The sequence below is a fragment of the Cricetulus griseus genome, chromosome 2 (genome assembly GCF_003668045.3).
Source record: "Cricetulus griseus strain 17A/GY chromosome 2, alternate assembly CriGri-PICRH-1.0, whole genome shotgun sequence".
NCBI classification, from domain to species: Eukaryota; Metazoa; Chordata; class Mammalia; order Rodentia; family Cricetidae; genus Cricetulus; species Cricetulus griseus.
The window spans coordinates 95,114,781-95,132,891 of record NC_048595.1 but is presented as its reverse complement, the minus strand read 5'-3'; the positions used below and the strand labels follow the sequence as shown (position 1 = coordinate 95,132,891).

At 40.1% G+C, this 18,111-nt stretch overlaps 2 protein-coding genes across 4 annotated transcripts in view; one reads left to right on the top strand and one right to left on the bottom strand.

Moving 5' to 3' along the window:
- Positions 1 to 4,861, bottom strand: part of Erp44 (endoplasmic reticulum protein 44) — a 95,102-nt gene extending 90,241 nt beyond the window's left edge. Inside the window, exon 1 of the mRNA XM_027403121.2 lies at positions 4,642 to 4,861. Within this exon, the coding sequence (XP_027258922.1) occupies positions 4,642 to 4,698 (57 nt within the window). The 5' untranslated portion in view covers positions 4,699 to 4,861. The remainder of the gene's footprint in view (positions 1 to 4,641) is intronic.
- Positions 4,862 to 5,012: 151 nt separating this feature from the next.
- The window catches only part of Invs (inversin), a 173,435-nt gene continuing 160,336 nt past the window's right edge, over positions 5,013 to 18,111 (top strand). Inside the window, exons 1-2 of one of the 3 annotated variants that reach the window (XM_027403114.2) lie at positions 5,013 to 5,226; positions 8,657 to 8,786. In XM_027403114.2, coding sequence (XP_027258915.1) covers positions 5,050 to 5,226; positions 8,657 to 8,786 — 307 coding nt within the window. In that variant the 5' untranslated portion in view covers positions 5,013 to 5,049. The remainder of the gene's footprint in view (positions 5,227 to 8,656; positions 8,787 to 18,111) is intronic. The other 2 variants (XM_027403113.2, XM_027403115.2) reach the window with 2 other exon arrangements.

Below are 18,111 nucleotides of genomic sequence, written 5' to 3'. Positions count from 1 at the left end.
CTATATTGTCCCCTCCAAAGCTCAGGGAACAACTGTGGAAGAACGATTGGAAAGACTGTAGAAGCTGAAGAATAAGGTAGTATGCACAAAAAGAAGTCTTACTGACAAGACAAGCTGTTAACACTCATGAACTCACTGCAGTTGTGCTTACCTACATAAGACAGGGTCTCAGCATTTCCTCATGGTTGGGAGAGAGGTGCATGAGACCCCACTGCTCCATGAGGGAACAATGGCAGTTAATGATCACTGGAGAAGGGGGTGTCATTTTCATCAGTGGTGTACCCATGGAAAAGTAGCCCATGCCCCAGTAATTAACCTCCCCACCCATGCTCATGCAAGCAAATAAGTAAACTCAGTGAGTCATATACTCACACATTGATACACACCCACACAGACAAACACACACTTTTTTAAAGGCATGATAGTTGAAAGGAAACTAAGAAGATGGGTTTCAGCAGAAAAAGGACAGGAGATGAGAGTGAATAATATGGGTGGAAATGACTGGAGTATACTGTACACATATATGAAACTGCCAAAGACTTAATTACAATTCTTTAAACTAAACTAAAGTTTAAAAGTTAGGCATGGTAGTACAACCATATAATTCCAACATTGGGAAGGTGGACACTAGGGCTCCATGGCCAGTCAGCCTAAGTTACCAGTGAGTTCCAACAAATGAGAGACCCTGTCTCAAAAATAAAAGGTAGACATCATGTAAGGACAACATCTGAAGTCATCATCTGGCCTTCTGATTGCACACACACACACACACACACACACACACACACACACACACACACACACACAAACACAAAATGTGGAATAGTTCCATCTCAACACCTTTAATATAAAACTTTAAAATATAAAAACTTTATAATTTTAAGGTGAAAAAAGTATGGATAATACGTATAGTTTAATCAAACTAGAAAAACATACATACAGACAAAAGAGCAAAGCAAATAACTTACATTAATTTTTTTAAATGGCCATAAAAATTAAAAAAAAATACTAACTCTTCTTACATTAGGAGGTTGGGAAATAGTAGAAGAGACAGATGAAAAAATCAGAATTACTTAGCACAATTTGTTTGGCTTTGAAGATCATAAATTTCATATGATTATGAAGTAAATAATAAGTTTTCAAAAACTTAATTTGAAAGATAAATAAGCAAAATTAGCAATACATATTGAGTTGGTGGTTGAAAAATCACAAAAATTGAACTAGTAGATTTCTACTAGTAAATACAACCAACAGAAAAACATAAAAACAATATTAAGAGGCTACAATCAGTGATTACAAGAATGTGAGATGTTCTACAGCACAGTTCCTAAAGAAATTACCAAGAAAGAAAAAAAATGAGATGGAAGAGGAAGCAACAGACTTTAAACATCTTGGGCTGATAGATGCTTAGTAATACAGTGTGTGCTTACAATGCTCAAGGCCTTTCAATTCCAGGCATCAAAAGTTATAGAGACACAAACCAACTAACATGTCTGGAACTTACATGGTTCCAATTTGATCAATCAGTTTTTAAAAACAGACACAATAAAGAATCAAGTCGTATCTGAATAAATTTATAGGTGTGATAATAGTGTTTGGGGGAAAATTAAACTAATGTCTGGTCCCTATGAGGTATAACTGGAATATGGCCCAGGCAACTTTGTGTTACTGTTTATTTGTCTGTTTGTTGTGGGACTGAGAACAGAACCCAGGATACCACTGAACTGCATTTTATTAGTATTGTCCCAAGAGATTTTAAAGAGTAGCCTCATAGTGTAAGCAAGTTATATAAAAGGATAAATAGCCCACCTATTATGAATCTAATTACATGCTTCCAATTGCACTTTTTTGAAGACTGATCATTTTCTTTATTGTTGGAATGATTAAAACTGACACTTAAAAAAAATCTTAAAAATATATTCAGCAGATATATACAACTGTTTACTTAGCTCTCAAATTATGCTTCCTTAACTAGGTAATATTTTCTTGGCTTCCTATAATTACAGAAAATAAAAAAAAAAGAGCAACAGCAGCAAAAGTATTAACCTAAACAAACACAGGACTATCAGAGCTAGTAAGAAACTAGACTCTCTGAGCATAATGATCAAGAGATTAGTGAGAAGACACCGTCAATAAAGCTGCAATAAAGGGTTAAAAGTCTCTAAAGCACAGAGTTTACTGACCCAAGTTCATTCCAATTTGGCCATCTCTCTCTTATTTCACACAAACTAGTGCAGAGATGATATGGCCAAGAAACAGTTAAGCAGAAAAGAACCTATTTCACCTATTTCAATTCTCAATCAACCTATCTCAGACACAAAGTAGAAAAGGGTCAATCAACACATAATGGAAGAGTTATCACACCTAGTGTCTGTGGTTAGTTACCCATGCAAAAAGGTTTTTAAAGCAAGGAGTGATATTTTCTAGAATACTTTTCTGATTGGGGAAAAGATAGCCAGCCACTTGCCTCCTGAAATTCAGTATTACGATTTCAGCTATTATTGTACAATCCCTAAAAATTTAAGTAGGTATTAGTAGCTCTTTAAGAATGAGGTCCAGAGTGTCTCTTACTGTAGTAAAAGAATATTTGGGTGTCCAACCACTTAAAGGAAAAATGATGACCTCAGCCAAGAGAGAAATGGAGTTTCCTATGTCTGTCTGTGAAAGTCATCAAGTTGAAACCTGAAGGAAACCCAGGATTATTCATTACACAGGTGGGATACTGAGTAAGCAGGTTTCCTCACTATGGCTGCATTAGCAGTCAGACATGCTACTCACTGTTGAGATTACACAGATGTTTTATGAATATCTGCTAAACTAATATTAGATTATTAGAACGAAGTAAGTAAACATTGTGTTCAAATTGAATCTAGTTTGACTTGTACTTCTGGTTTATGAACACTTTTCGGAGGCTTTGTTTTCCAGTCCATTAATCTTTACAGAAGTTCTCTAAAATGGCTTCTATATTCCCAGTCCTCTCTTCTGTCTTTGCTTAGGGATAAATACACAACATATTTTTAACTAGAGTTTAGTAAAATACAGGCTTATTTGAGAAGAAATCATCATTTGGATATTTAACATGATTGTTTCTCTACAAAAAAAAAAAATGAGCTATTTCAAAATAAATGTTCTCGTTCTTAATCTTGGCTCTATTGACATCATTTTCCTACTCGATGTTTCAACTTTTCAATGTCTTTAGATTTTGACTTTTGAATTCTTCATTCACCTAAAAAATAATTTCTAACATACAACTTTTTATGATGAGGAAAGATTAGTAATTAGTGTCCTTAAGAAGCATATGGCCTCTAACATTTCTACAAAGTGCCACCGTGCATAATAAAACTACACACACACACACACACCTTCACACACAGAGGGAGGTAGGGAGAGAGGGAATGTTCTTTTATAAAGAAGTAATTTACTGCAGTATACTTAAAGTGCTAATAAGACATTCAATCATTTAATATTGCCTTGTTTATACAACTTTAGTCTTCAGAAGTATTTTCCCTTCATTTAGCTTACACTATTTTGTTTCGAAAAGAAAGAAGTATTGTATACATAGTATGGCTTTCAAGTCATAATGAGAATGAAAAGTATTTCAAGCACAAATGTTTAACTTTTTATGTGATACTGTGGAATACACACTACAAATTAAGAAATCTATTTCTAGACTTAGTCTTCCCTGTAGCCAACTATACAGCTTCTAGCAAGTTAATTAATTCTTAAGCTGTGAAGAAAGTAATTTATATTCAATAAATTTAGCTTTCTAAGAACTTACCACAATTCAAGTATTTTCAAACAGTGCATCATAACAGCTCAATTACACTACTCTCGTTTTTCCATATGTATTTTCACCTTCACTTTGGTATCAATCTGACCTTAAGATCACTTAAATCACACACTCAAGATACACTTCGAAGGAAGAGAAACTGAGTAAAGATTCTTTTCTAAGATGGGATAATGTCCTAGTACTAGGCACGTATGTATGCAGGAGAGCCGGTTATTCTCAAGCCAAGAGCACTGACAAAGATATATGCTTCAGTGAGGGAGACAGGTTGCAAAAGGGTTTGCAGGAAGCCCTAGAAGAGCCTGTCAGATAATCACACCCTCCACCTTTTCAAATTCCTAATCTCCCAGTAGACACCAAACCAGTATCCAGTTCCGGGTTTCCAACCAATCACATGAAGCCACAACAGAGGGCTTTGCCAGCCTGTTTAGAGGATCCAGAAAGAGATTCCCAAGACCCCAGCACCTGTAGGCTTCACTCCCTTCCTAATGTGGGAGAAAACATTAGGTGTCCCCTCGGTCCATTAGGATTCTGGTGCCCCAAACAGGTCCTCACCATCCACAAAACTGAAACCCACTCCAGGGGGCCTCAGCTGTGACCACTCACGTTTCACTCCCCTAAGGCGAATTTTCCTTTTTGCAGGTCCCGACCCCTGACTGTGGTTCCGCAGGCCTCGTGGACCGCGGGCCTAAGAAGCCAAAAGAACGGGCCAAACTGAAGGCAGTTCCAGGAGGTGCACGCCTCGCCAGCGAAGGAGAGTCGAGGCAAGCAGGGGCAGCACCGTTCCCCCTCGCGGAGGGCGGGAGGCGGTCAGGGACACAGTCGGAGGGTTTGTCATCCCTACAAATACTCACCAGCAGCAGCAAGGAGCATCTGAGGTCGGGTAAAGACAGGAAGACGGCAGGATTCATGGTAACGATGGGGTCTGCGGCGGGGTCAGGAGGTGGCAGCTGGAACTGGACCGGGCTAGGAAAGGGCTGGGCTCCGGGGGCCGGCGGCAGCGGCACCTCGTCCTCTCGACCCGGAGCTCCAGCGGCGAACACCCGGGACAACTTCCAGAGAGGCCTCTCACGCCCTCACTTCCGGGTCCTGCCCACCTCTGAGCACTTCGGGAAATGTAGTCCCATACTGCTCTCTTTGACCACGTCATCTGAGAGCTGGAACTCTCCTTCCCAGTAGGCCCTCAGCCCAAGACGGTCAAGCCATCTGCGCGCGGGGCTCTTCGGGATTGGAAGGGGCCTCGAACTTCTGCGCCTCGGGGGATGGGAACTACAATTCCCAGAGAGCTCTGCGGCCGAGCTCCTCAGGCTGGTTTTTCAGAGCTCTGCTGCCCTGGGGTCTGTCCCTGCAGGCGCCGTGGCCTGATTTGGCGGGAGGGGCGGCCCTGTGGGGGTCGTGCCTCCTGGTGCCAACCCGGGACGCCAGTCCTGGAGGCAAGGGTGAGTAGGAAGCGGTCTGGCACGGCGGCTCGGGCAGGCTGGCGAGCACCGCCCCGGCCGCTGCTTTATATTCTTGGCCCGCCTGGTCTGAGGTGTGGCCTGAGCCTCCATCCCTGGCCTCGAAGCCTGCTGCCTCTTTCTGCATTACTTCCTCCGTTATATAAGGAGAGCCACCCCTGGGGCTTCAGTCAATGACTTGTCCAGGGTTGCTTCTGAGGGTCCGTGAAAGGAAGAGAGAAAGGGTGGGAAAGCATGTAGTAAACTGTAAAGCGCAGTGCCTAAGTGACAGTGACCACTTCTTACAGTATATTTGCAAATTAACCGTCGAGCAAGGGATTATTAACATAGTGTCTGGTAGCTTTCTAGAATCTTCTGTGAGCACCCAGCCAGGTCTATGTGTGTGGGAAGTTAGCCATATCATCACTACCTAGCACCCAGGAGGCACTATGCGTTTGTGGTTCTCCCTACACCCAGTCTTTGCTTCGGCTTCCCTGCTGCCTGAGATGGCCTTACCCTTTCTCTTTCTGGAGTCCCATCTCAAGTCTCACTATGTCCACTGACATCAATCACAGTCACCAAGCCTTTCATCCTAACCAAAATTGCCTTTTCTTTGTGGGTGAGCTCAGCACCACTACTTTTGCACAGCAATAATTAGAATATTTATTGCACAGGCTTGTTTTATAATGATTTAATGATGATGAGACATTTACATTTTATAGCACTAACAAAATGGCTTTGATTTCTATCTATAAAAAATTATTTATTGGGGGAGCAGCAAGGAGAATAACATTTCTGTTAAAAAAGAACCCTAAAGGAATGGCTTTCCCAGGGTTTCAAAATTAAAGTATAGTAGAGCCCCGACTCTTAAATTCACTATTTCTTAATGTAGTGGTCTTATCATCACATTCTCTGACAGAACCCAAGTTTAGATAAATGAGAAATTCATAAACAGTAGGATTAGCTATGGTGGTGCATGCCTGTATTCCCAGCACTTGGGAGGCTGAGGCAGAAGGGTTGGGAGTTTAAAGCTAGCATGAGCTACATAGTAAGTTCCCAACCAACCTGGTCTCTAAATTTTGAAACCCTGTCTTGAAAAAATAAGGAAAGGGAGGCAAAAAGAAGAAAGAAAGAAAAGAAAACAGAAAAGAAAGCCTCATTACTCCCTGAAGTTAAAATTTGATCTGACTTGCCCTTTGGACTTAGTACTAACCCTATGACATTTCATTCAAACATTTACTGAGCACCAGCTGTATACCTATTACTGTGGTAACTGCTAAGATTAGGATTAAGCAAATATAGCTATTTATAGAAATAGATATAACTATTTTGACAGTTTTCAAAGTATTCAGATAACTTTTTTGGTTTGGCACACCTAAAACTCTGTTCAGTTTAGATCCAAAATGATGTTTTACAATTCAGATTGATGCCTAGAATAGTTGGCACCTTACTTGTTAAATAAAAGAACACAGTCAGCCCTTTTAATTGTTCATGTTTACTGAAATCTAAAGAGCTGAGGTGGTCTGAAGACACACAGCTGATCATTAACAGAACTGGACCAGGAACTTAAATGTAGTTTCCTACTATGGTTTACCTCGATCTTTGTTCCATAGCTTCTCTCAAAGGACTTTCATATGATCCTGCACATGACACTCTTTGTTCTAACGTGACAGAAATGCTCAGACAAAACAGAAGAGCCTCACAGCGTCATCTTCCTTATGTCAGTTAATTAAAGAAATGAAAAGTTAACCTTTGCCATAAGTTCATATTTTCTACGTAAGAACAATTCAGTAATCCTTGTCAGTTGTGAAAGAGCTATGTCAGAAATATAGGCAAGCATTTTATGTCTTTCTACAATTTCAGGTTTTAGTGAATGAGAGTAAATTCACAAGATACAGCCATTTCACCTACTTTGGTAATCTGACCAAGTCAACTGCAGATTATTTTACTCTAATCTCAATTACTCATACTAAACAGCACAAAGTAAATATGCATATATGTGGTTTACAGAATGAATACAACTTAAGCCATAGCAGAATGCAAGAGGTTTTAGAAGTAGGTTGATAAAAAATCCAAGTAGACTCTATCTTCATAAGTAACAACACCAAACCAGTCACAGAGAGCAAGCTGTGGCTGTTCACATCAGGCCACAAGGTAGTCAGGGTGGAGGGCAAAGATACAGTCAGCTACAGAGACAAGAGCAAGAGCAAAATCGAATTAGAACAAGCACAGTGGGCCCAGGTCCAGACAAGCAAGAAGGTGGGTGGGCAGATTGCAGTCAAGTAGGCTATGTCAACAGCCAGGGACCCAGCTGAGCTGAAGCCTCAAGGAGAGTTGACAACTCTGCCTGTTAATCCCTGATGCTCACACTAGGTCTCAGAAGATATGTTGGTGAGGGCCATTGCCATTGCATTGCTAGGTCTTCCACTTTATATGGTCCAGATGAGGGAGTTACAACCCAACCTCAGTCTGGCATGTCCAGTAAGTCCTTGGGGCTGGTTTCCTTAGTTTTATTTTAATATGCTTCCAGTACATCTTCAAAAGTTTATAGGTTGGCACCCTCTCTGATCCCTCATGAGTGCACAGTCACTTACCACTCTATGCTTCAAGGATGGTGCTGGGCAGGAGCTAGTGTTCACTTCCACCCAGGGGCAGCGTCATCTTCTACCCTCAAAACAGAATTCAAAAGCTTTTCATAAACTGGAGTCTCCCACAGCAAAGCATGGGCTGAAAAACCACTATTTTACCCAATATGGAGTAACTTAAAGCAGGACACAGTCTGATCTCAACAAGAATTGTGTGGCATTACATTACCTATATTAATCTTAGAAGTTATATAGGATGTCCTTGTGTATGCTGCAAATATGTGTTGCTTTTGTTGGTTGATAAATAAAAATGATTTAGCCAATGGCCAAGCAGAATAGAGCCAGGTGGAAAATCCAAACAGATAAAGAAGGCAGAGTTGGGGAGATACCATGTAGTCTCCAAAGGAAACAAGATGTGAGGTAACAAGCCACGAGCTTCCTAGTAAAATATAAAATAATAGAAATGGTTAATTGTGAGAGCTAGTTAGTAATATGCCTGAGACATTGGCCAAACAATTATAATTAATATTAAGCCTCAGAGTGGTTATTCGGGAACTGGCAGGTGGGAGAAAAACTTCCCCTACATAGAAGTTAGTGTGACTTTTAAACTCTGTGCCTAATGTAAATGTCTTCTCATTTCTTGAGAAAATTCTCTCATTCTACAGTTAAGTAAGTAGTGCAAAAGCCATCTAATTTGCCATGTCATTGAAGTTGTAGAAATATGAGTCAGTTAAACCCTATTTAAATATTTATAATAAATCATGTTTACAAGCTACCTACTTGGCACTGATAAGGCAAGTTTTAGAAGTGTTTTGTGCTTGTACTCATTGTCTCAATCACTGCTTCAGGTCATTCATGTTGTGGAGAAAACTATGAACATTTCAGAGAATGTGCTCTCTTCTGGATCCTCATTAGCCTCACAGGTTCATGCTGCAGCAGTGAATGGAGATAAGGGTGCCCTTCAGAGACTCATTGTTGGTAAGCCAACCCCTGTAAACTTGGATGCTGTAATAGATTGGGGAGATGGTTCATTCAGTAAAGTGTTTGCCACTTAGCAACCATGCAAAAGCCAGTGTGGGAGGTCTGTAACCCCAGTGCTGACATGAGGCAGCCAGAAAGATCTTTAGAGCTCATTGACTGCTCAGCCTGGCTGAACTGATGAGCTCAAGTTTCAGTGCCTGTGACATAGCTCAGCAAGTAAAGGCACTTGCTGCCAAGCCTGTCAGCCTGAGTTAGATCTCTGAGACCCACCTGGTGGAAAGAGAGAACCAATTCATTCAGGTTTTCTTCTGACTGCCACATGGGTATCATGACATACACACCCATACACATACACATATAAACACATACACATACACTCAAACAAAATGAATACATAATTGTAATTTTTTTCAAGGAAGAGGGTAGAGAACAGCTGAAGATGACACCCAGTCAGTGCTGACTTCTGACATACATACACACATGGTTACATACACAAATACCAAAGAAAAGCAAGCAAATAAAAACAGCTGTGTCCTAAGAGAGTTTGTTGATTTAAATTTACAATGTGATTAAACAATTTAATGGGCCTTTAATCCCAGCACTTAGGAAGCAGAGGCAGACAAATCTCTGTGAGTTGGAGGCCAGCCTGGTCTACTAGAGAGGGAGTTCCAGGACAGGCTCCAAAAGCTACAAAGAGAAACCCTGTCTCAAAAAACAAAACAAAAAACAAAAGGAAACAAAACAAAAGAAGCCACCAATTTAATGAAATTATATTAGTAGTTACATTTTATTCCAGTGCTTGGACAAAAAAGAACTTAAATACTGAAGGCTCAGAATATGGATTAGAATGAGGTGAAAATTACTTGATAAATTTACTATACAATATAAAGTACTAAGTATAGATTTAATACTTTACTCTCAAAGTATTAAGTTTACAAATAACTTTTTTAAAATTTTTTTTTATTAGTTCAAGTTGGGAACAAGCTTGTTTCACATGTAAATCCCCTCTCCCTCCCCTCACACCCATCCTTCCTCCTCCACCCCCAACCCACCCCCCACTCCATCCACCCTCCATTCCCCAGGCAGGGCAGGGCCCTCAACCGGGGGCTCTGCAAAGTCCACCAAATCTTCCTGGGCTGGACCTGAGCCCTTCCCCATGTGTCCAGGGCCAGAGTGTATCCCTTCACATGGGATGGGCTCTCAAAGTCCCTTCTTATGCCAGGGAAAAATACTAATCCACTACCAGGGGCTCCCTGACGTGCAGAGGCCTCCTTATTGACATCCATGTTCAGGGGTCTGAATCACTCTTGTACTGGCCTCCTAGACAGCAGTCTGGGGTTGATGTGCTCCCCCTTGTTCAGGCCAACTGTTTCTGTGGGTTTCTCTAATCTGGTACAAACCCCTTTGATCTTCATTCCTCGCTCTCTTCCACTAAGTTCCAGATTTCAGCTCAGTGTATATCTGTGGATGTCTGTCTCTGCTTCCATCAGCCACTGGATGAGGGCTCTAGGATGGCATAAAGAGTAGTCATCAATCTCATTTTAGGGGAAGGGTGTTTAGGTTATCCTCTCTACCATTGCCTGGATTGTCAGATCGTATCATCCTTGTAGGTCTCGGAAATCTCCCTAGTGCCAGATCTCTCCTCAGACCTATAGTGGCTCCCTCCAATATGGTATCTCTCATCCTGCTTTCTCTCGTCTATTCTTCCCCCAACTCAATATTTCTGCTCCTCCATTTCCTCTCCTCCATTCCTTTTCTCCTGCTCTTATTGTGGCAGCTCCCTCTCCCCTTCCCTCATGCTCCCAATTAGCTCAGGAGTTCATGCCACTTCCCATTCCTGGGGTCCATTTATCCCTTAGAGTCCTTCATGTTTCCAAGTTTCTTTGGTGAAGAGGATTATAGGCTGGTAATCCTTTGCTCTATGACTAAAATTCATATATGAGTGAGTACATACCATGTAGGGAAAGCTGTAGCCATGCCTTCTTAGGGGCTGGCTACAGGTGTGCCTGACCAGGCTTGTGAGGGCGTGGTCAGAATGACTAGTGGGACTGCGTTTTCGGTTTTGTTTTCTCTTTGCTTCTTGCTGTACAGACCTCTACCACGCCAGCTGGCTAGGTTGCTCTGTAAGTAAGGCTTTTCCCTATTAAATACCCTTATATTTCTACCTGACTCCGTATTGATAATTTCCCACAATAATACCATGATTGTCTTTTTGTGACTGGGTTACATCAGTCAGGATGGTTTCTTCTAGTTCCATACATTTGCCTGTGAATTTCAAGATTCCCTTGGTTTTTTTCTGCTGAGTAGTACTCCATTGTATAAATGTACCACATTTTCTCTATACATTCTTCAGTTGAGGGGCATCTAGGTTGTTTCCAGGTTCTGGCTATTACAAACAATGTTCAACTATGTTGTATGTTGTATGAACATCCTTGTATGAACATGTACTATTTGGGTATATACCCAAGAGGGGAATGGCTGGATCTTGAGGTAGACTGATTCCCATTTTTCTGAGCAACAGCCATACTGATTTCCAGAGTGGTCTTACAAGTTCGCACTCCCACCAGCAATGGAGGAGTGTTCCTTTTTCTCCACATCCTCTCCAGCATAGATTGTCATTGGTATTTTTGATTTTAGCCATTCTGACAGGTGTGAGGTGGTATCTCAGAGTTGTTTTGAGTTGCATTTCTCTGATGGCCAAGGATTTTGAGCACTTTCTTAAGTGTCTTTCAGCCATTTCAGATTCCTCTGTTGAGAATTCTCTATTTAGTTCTGCACCCCACTTTTTAATTTCATTGTTGGGTGTTTTGGTGGCTAGCTTCTTGAGCTCCTTGTATATTTTGGAAATCAGCCCTCTGTCAGATGTGGGATCGGTGAAGATCTCTTCCCATTCTGTGGGTGGTCGTTTTGTCTTACTGACTGTGTCCTTTGTGTTGCAGAACCTTCTCAGTTCAGGAGGTCCCATTTATTAATTGCAGACCTCAGTGTCTGTGCTACTGGCATAATGTTCAGGAAGCGGTCTCCTGTGCCAATTTGTTCAAGGTTAATTCCTACTTTCTCTTCTAGAAGATTCAGTGTGGCTGGATTTATGGTGAGATCTTTGATCCATTTGCACTTAAGTTTTGTGCATGGTGACAGGTATAGATCTATCTGCAATCTTCTGCATGTCCGAATCCAATTGTGCCAGCACCATTTGTTGAAGATGCTGTCTTTTTTCCATTGTATAGATTTAGCACCTTTGTCAAAAATAAGGTGTTCGTAGGTGCATGGGTTAATATCAGGGTTTTCAATTCGATTCCATTAGTCTATCTGTCTATTTTTGTGCCAATACCAAGCTGTTTTCAGAACTATGGCTCTATAATAGAGCTTGAAGTCAGGGATGGTGATGCCTCCAGAAGATCCTTTATTGTAAAGAGTTGTTTTGGCTATCCTGGGTTTTTTATTTTTCCATATAGAGTTGAGTATTATTCTTTCAATGTCTGTGAAAAACTGTGTTGGGATTTTGATGGGGATTGTGTTGAATCTGTAGATTGCTTTTGGCAAGATTGCCATTTTTACTATGTTGATTCTACCTATCCAAGAGCATGGGAGATCTTTCCATTTTCTGGTATCTTCTTTAATTTCTTTCTTTAAAGTCTCAAAGTTCTTATTGTACAGGTCTTTCACTTTTTTGGTTAGTATTACCCCAAGATATTTTATGTTGCTTGTGGATATTGTGAACGGTGATGTTTCCCTGATTTCTTTCTCATTGGTTTTATCTTCTGTATATAGTAGGGCTACTGATTTTTTGAGTTAATTTTGTATCCTGCCACTTTGCTGAAGGTGTTTATCAGCTGTAGGAGTTCCCTAGTAGAGTTTTTCGGTTCACTAATGTAGACTATCAGATCATCTGCAAATAGTGAAAGTTTGACTTCTTCCTTTACAATTTGTATCCCTTTGATCCCCGTTTCTTGTCTTATTGCTCTAGCGGAATGGGAAGGAAGGAAGGGTCTATAAATAACTTTTGATGATTTAAAATTATTCAGTGTGCTTCTCTGTCATTTATATGTATTTATGGTTTAGAAGTCCAGCATGGAAGTTCTAGAGAGAAAATAATGAATAATGAACAGAATTAAGGCCAAAATGGCTAAAACAAAAACTTTCCAGAATTGTCAAAACTTCCAACCCACATAGTCACAATTTTCAAAGAACAAATAAAATGAAAATAATTATTTGTAATATTTAAACGTCCCAGTGTTTGATGACTTCATGCCTGACAATGAGCAATAAATCAAAAGTACTTGAACTTTCAGACTTGTTCCTTTAGAACTTTATTTGACCTACATTCCCACACTTTCAATGAACTCCTACCTGTGAACTCTAACCTTTTGTAAACTTCAAGGGTATTTCTATTCTTTGATACTTTCCTCTATACTTTCTACTCCCTACCATTTTGCTTTGTTCTCTCCTAAACAAATTCTTCTTTAAGAATAAAATAAAATGCCTCAAATTTTGTATATACTACAAATATTTCTCTCCCTCTGTCAGATGCATTATCCTGCCTTCACCTCAGCTGCCTGCATTCCCAGTTCCTCCCTGGAACTTGACCTCTGGGACCTCCACATCACTCATTTGAATGCTCCGTCATTGAACTGAAACTCTTCCAGATCACTTACTAATTAGAAACAGCAGTTTCTCCTCCTCCTTCAGCCTTCCAACATAATTTCTTCCCCAGTTTTTAGCCACCAGTTTCTCTCTTTATCTCTCTCCCTATTCAGCTTGATCCCATGGTCTACTCTTACAACTTTCTTTTGGAAAAATTCACTTTTTTGCTCATGTTTTGTTTCACCTGGCTATCATGCTTCCACTCTGGATGGACCTAATTTATGTACCTTGGCAACCCCAGAACAATCAGACATAACTTGAAGATTTATAATATGTCAATTCTAGGTTCCTGCTTCAAATAATCACTCTACACCTAACCATCTATCATACCACAATATTCCATTTTGAATGCTTGGTACCTTCCTTGTATGCTGAAAGCTTGACTCCCAATTTCTCCTCCTTTTCTCAGATAATACTGGATGATCCCTAGGTAAATGGAGACATTAAATAGGAACTCCCTTATCTTTTAGAATAATACCTACAAATCTCTGCATATTTGTGTCTATCCTCTTCCTTTTTTCTGACAAAATGGAAAATATTCAGCTTCCTGTCAAAGGGCATTCTTCATGACAAGGTCTGTGTTCTGTCCGTCCTTCTTCTCCAGGGATTTACTCCACTTTGTTTAAACCTCTGACAACATCTTCAGCCTTTGGTCCATTCTCATTTTAGAAAATTCCCCAGTGGCACTTAAACATGCTCTCTTTTTGTTTGCATTTAGATCCTTTTATTTGCCTGTACATACATTTGTGTCTCTCAGCTTTTCCTCACAAGTACATTGATGCAGAGCTAAACTGTCACAACAATGGCTTGAAGAAGTCAGACTTTTGACTCATCATAATAGTAAAAACTTATATATGTGGGCAGCCTGGGGTGAATAGGTGTCTCTCCACAGAATCAACCGGAGATGCCTGGCTCCACAGACTTAGCATTCGAGTAGTTTGCTTGGTGGATAGAAAGCAGTTACTGTCTTTGCAGTCAAAGCCCACTTGTCAGAGAGAGTGCAAGGAAATAATTTGTCATTAAGGAGGTACACTAAAATTAAGGACAGAGCCACACCCTAGGACAAAAGAGGCTGAAGAACCAGTCTTTCCCTGGATAGTTTCATGTTTTATTAAAACCCAGAGTACACAGTTGCAAAGAAGCAAAATAAAAGAATGAATGGTAGCAGTTATCATTCTGTCACCAAAACTGAGTGTCATGAGGCATCTGTGCCCATTAGCCTCACTTTTTCACCTTAATCCATCCTTTCATGTAGAAAAAAAAAAAAAAAACAGAGTATGTATATGTCCCCTTATTTTGATACATATATAGAGAAAGGAGCACATATAATTTATATGTACAACTTACACAATTCAAAGCAAATACCCATTAACCTCCATCTAAGTTAAAGAACACTACATTGTCAATACTCCAGCAGTCACTTATTATCTTGCCTGTGTTTGTTTGAGACAGCATCTCATTTAGCCCAGGCTAACCTCAAACTCCCGTTATGACTGAGGATGATCCTGATCCTTTCTTTCCTACAGGCTGGGATTATAAGCCTGTTCCTTTAGTGCCTCCTTTTGCCTTTTCTTCCTTCTTTCTTTTTTTTTTTTTCAAGTGAAATCTGGGATTTTGTTCATGTTATACCCATACACCCATCTTGACTTTTAATAATCATACTGTTGTTTTTACCATTTTTGAATTGTCACTGAATGTTTCAGCTCTGTATAAGCTAAAGAAAAAAAAAGAAAGAAAGAAAGTCTATACACTATACAGTCTTTCCTGGCTTATAAACAATTTTGTTTCTTGTCATTATACTTGACATAACATTTTTTTTTATTTTATTAGAAACAAGCTTCCTTTACATGTCAATCCCAGTTCTCTCTCCCTCCTCTCCTCCTCCCACCCCCCATCCCAAACCCTTTCTGCTCTCCAGGGGGATCTTGAAAGTCTGTAATATCATTTGGAGCAGGGCCTAGTCCCTCCCCCGTGTGTCTAGGCTGAGAGGGTATCCGTCCATGTGGAGAGGGCTCCCAAAGTCCATTCATATACTAGGGATAAATACTGATCCACTCACTACCAGAGGCCCCATAGATTGCCCAGACTTCCAAACTAACATCCTCGCTCAGGGCATCTGGAACAGTCCTTGCTTGTTTCCCAGCTATCAGTCTGGGGTCCATGAGCAACCCTTTGTTTAGGTCAGCTGTCCCTGTGGGTTTCTCCAGTCTGGTTCTGACTACTTTGCTCATCACTTCTCCCTCTCTGCAACTGGATTCCAGAGTTCAGCTCAGTGTTTAGCTGTGGGTGTCTGCCTCTGCTTCCATCAGCTACTGGATGAAGGCTCTAGGGTGGCATATAAGGTAGTCATCAATCTCATTATCAAGGGAGGGCATTTAAGGTAGCCTCTCAACCACTGCTTACATTGTTAGTTGGGGTCAAACTCATAGATCTCTGTACATTTCCCTAGTGCCAGAAATTCTCTTTAAACCTAAAATGGCTCCCTCTATTGTGGTATCTCTTTTCTTGCTCTCCTTAATTCTTCCCCTGACTAAATCTTCCTCCTCTCTCATGTCCTCCTCTCCCTTCCTGTTCTCCCCCTCTCTTTCTTCTAGCTCCTTCTCCCCTCCCCCCATGCCCCCAAATTAGCTCAGGAGATCTTGTCCCTTTTTCCTTTTCCGGGGAACCATTCATGTTGAAACATTTAAAAGCCCTCTTCTACCTCTTTCTTCCTCCAGCCTCACCTTGCACAACTTGTTTCTGCAACCTGCCAAGCCCTTTTCCATTATAGGGCTTTCACCTGCTATTGTCTAACTTTTTGTTTGTTTGTTTGTTTGTTTGTTTGTTTTTTGAGACAGGGTTTCTCTGTAGCTTTGGAGCCTCTTCTGAAACTCACTTTGTAGACCAGGTTGGCCTCAAACTCACAGAGATCTGCCTGCCTCCACCACCCAGCTGTCTGACTCTTAATCCCCTCCATCATCTGTATCATCAGGCTGCTTCTTCAAAAAGAACTGCTCCAACTATCCAGTCTCAGTTTTGTCTCCTCATTGTATTCTCTCTTGGCACTTCATAGGCTTCCTTCAAGAGACCATATAACTATGTTTGTCTGAGTAACTATTTTAATGTCTTTCTGTTCCTCATAATCTACTGACTTCTTCAAGAGCAGACTGAGTCACTCATTACCATTTTCAGCATAGTACTTGACACATAGTAGGCATGTGAGAACTATTTGTTAAAGAAATGAGTAAATATTATAACTCTTATTTAATTATCTTTCCTTCCCAATAGTCTTATGAATACCTTGAGGGCCAGAACTAAAAGTGAATTGAGTTGAATTAAATTGAATTGAGAGACAGATTGAACAAAAGTCCCTTAAGGGAGGAAAACTTGAATCAGAGTTCCTCAAGAAAAAAAGAACTATATAAAATGACTTAATTGTTTTAATGAAAATTATAATCTTTCAAAGAAAACAAACTGTGGGTTTACTGTAAAGTGAAAGCACACTAGTTCATTCATATAAACTAACTGAAACAATTCATTGTAAAACTTGAAACTTTCCTATAATTTAGTATGTCCAAAAGAAAATTCTTAAAAACTAAAAAGCATTTCATGTAACAATTGTAGAGTTAATAAATTATTGATTGAGCCCTGTGTTTTCTATCACCTTGTCCAAGGAACTCGTGAGTCATTAGTGACTGAAGGACACTGCTGGTCTTTTAGGCATTGTGCCATTGTGTTTTCTGTGCTTACAACCACACCTTTATTCTGTGGCATTTCCCAGTGTGTGTATGTTCATGCTAAAATATGTTTTGTTTGATCTTACATTTCAGTCTATTTTAAACATCTTTTTACATACCACGTTTGATGAATGCTACATATGTGCTATTTTTCTTTCCTAAACTAGTGTCATAATAATACTGATGAATTATTTTTCTTAGATCTTTGTTCACCAGCTGCTCAGTGAATTCATTCACTTTAGCATTTTCTGTTTTCCCATCTCTGTTTCCATGGAGAAATATGCCAGTGATGCATTTGACTCCATGGAAACGGATGACTGTCTCTTCCACTTATACAACTAATTAAATCGAACACTTTCTGAGCTGCCCATTGTCCTGAAGGAGGACTGAAGAGGCCGTCTCTGAATGAGACATCTTTTTAGTCACAGTGCTTGCTGTTGCACCTAACACAATGATGGTATGGATGCTTTAGCATTTCCTTCTTCCTAGATTACCTGCTGACCCAGCTACAGCTTTTATTACATTGTCTACCTTCTGAGCAAGAATAATTTTTCAGAATTATTTCCCCACATAGCATCTCTGAAGACAGTAGATATGTAGTGAGCCCTGTAAGTTGAAGAACCCAGTTATTATTTCAGGTACTATTTCATGTATTTCTTATTTTACATCAACCTTTACCTTAAATATTAAATTGAATATTCTATAAAATGTAAAACGGTTTCTGGCCAATGGTGGTGCACGATTTTAATCCCAGCACTTTGGACGCAGGAGCAGATGGATATCTGTGAGTTTAAGGCCAGCCTGGTCTACAGAGAGACTTCCAGGACAACCAGGGTGGATATACAGAGAAAGTATGTCTCGAAACAAACAAACAAAAAAGTAAAATGGTTATAACTTATAAAATATTTAATAGTTTATATAATAGTAAAGTACAGTTCGCCCTCTGTGATGAGTTTGACAGG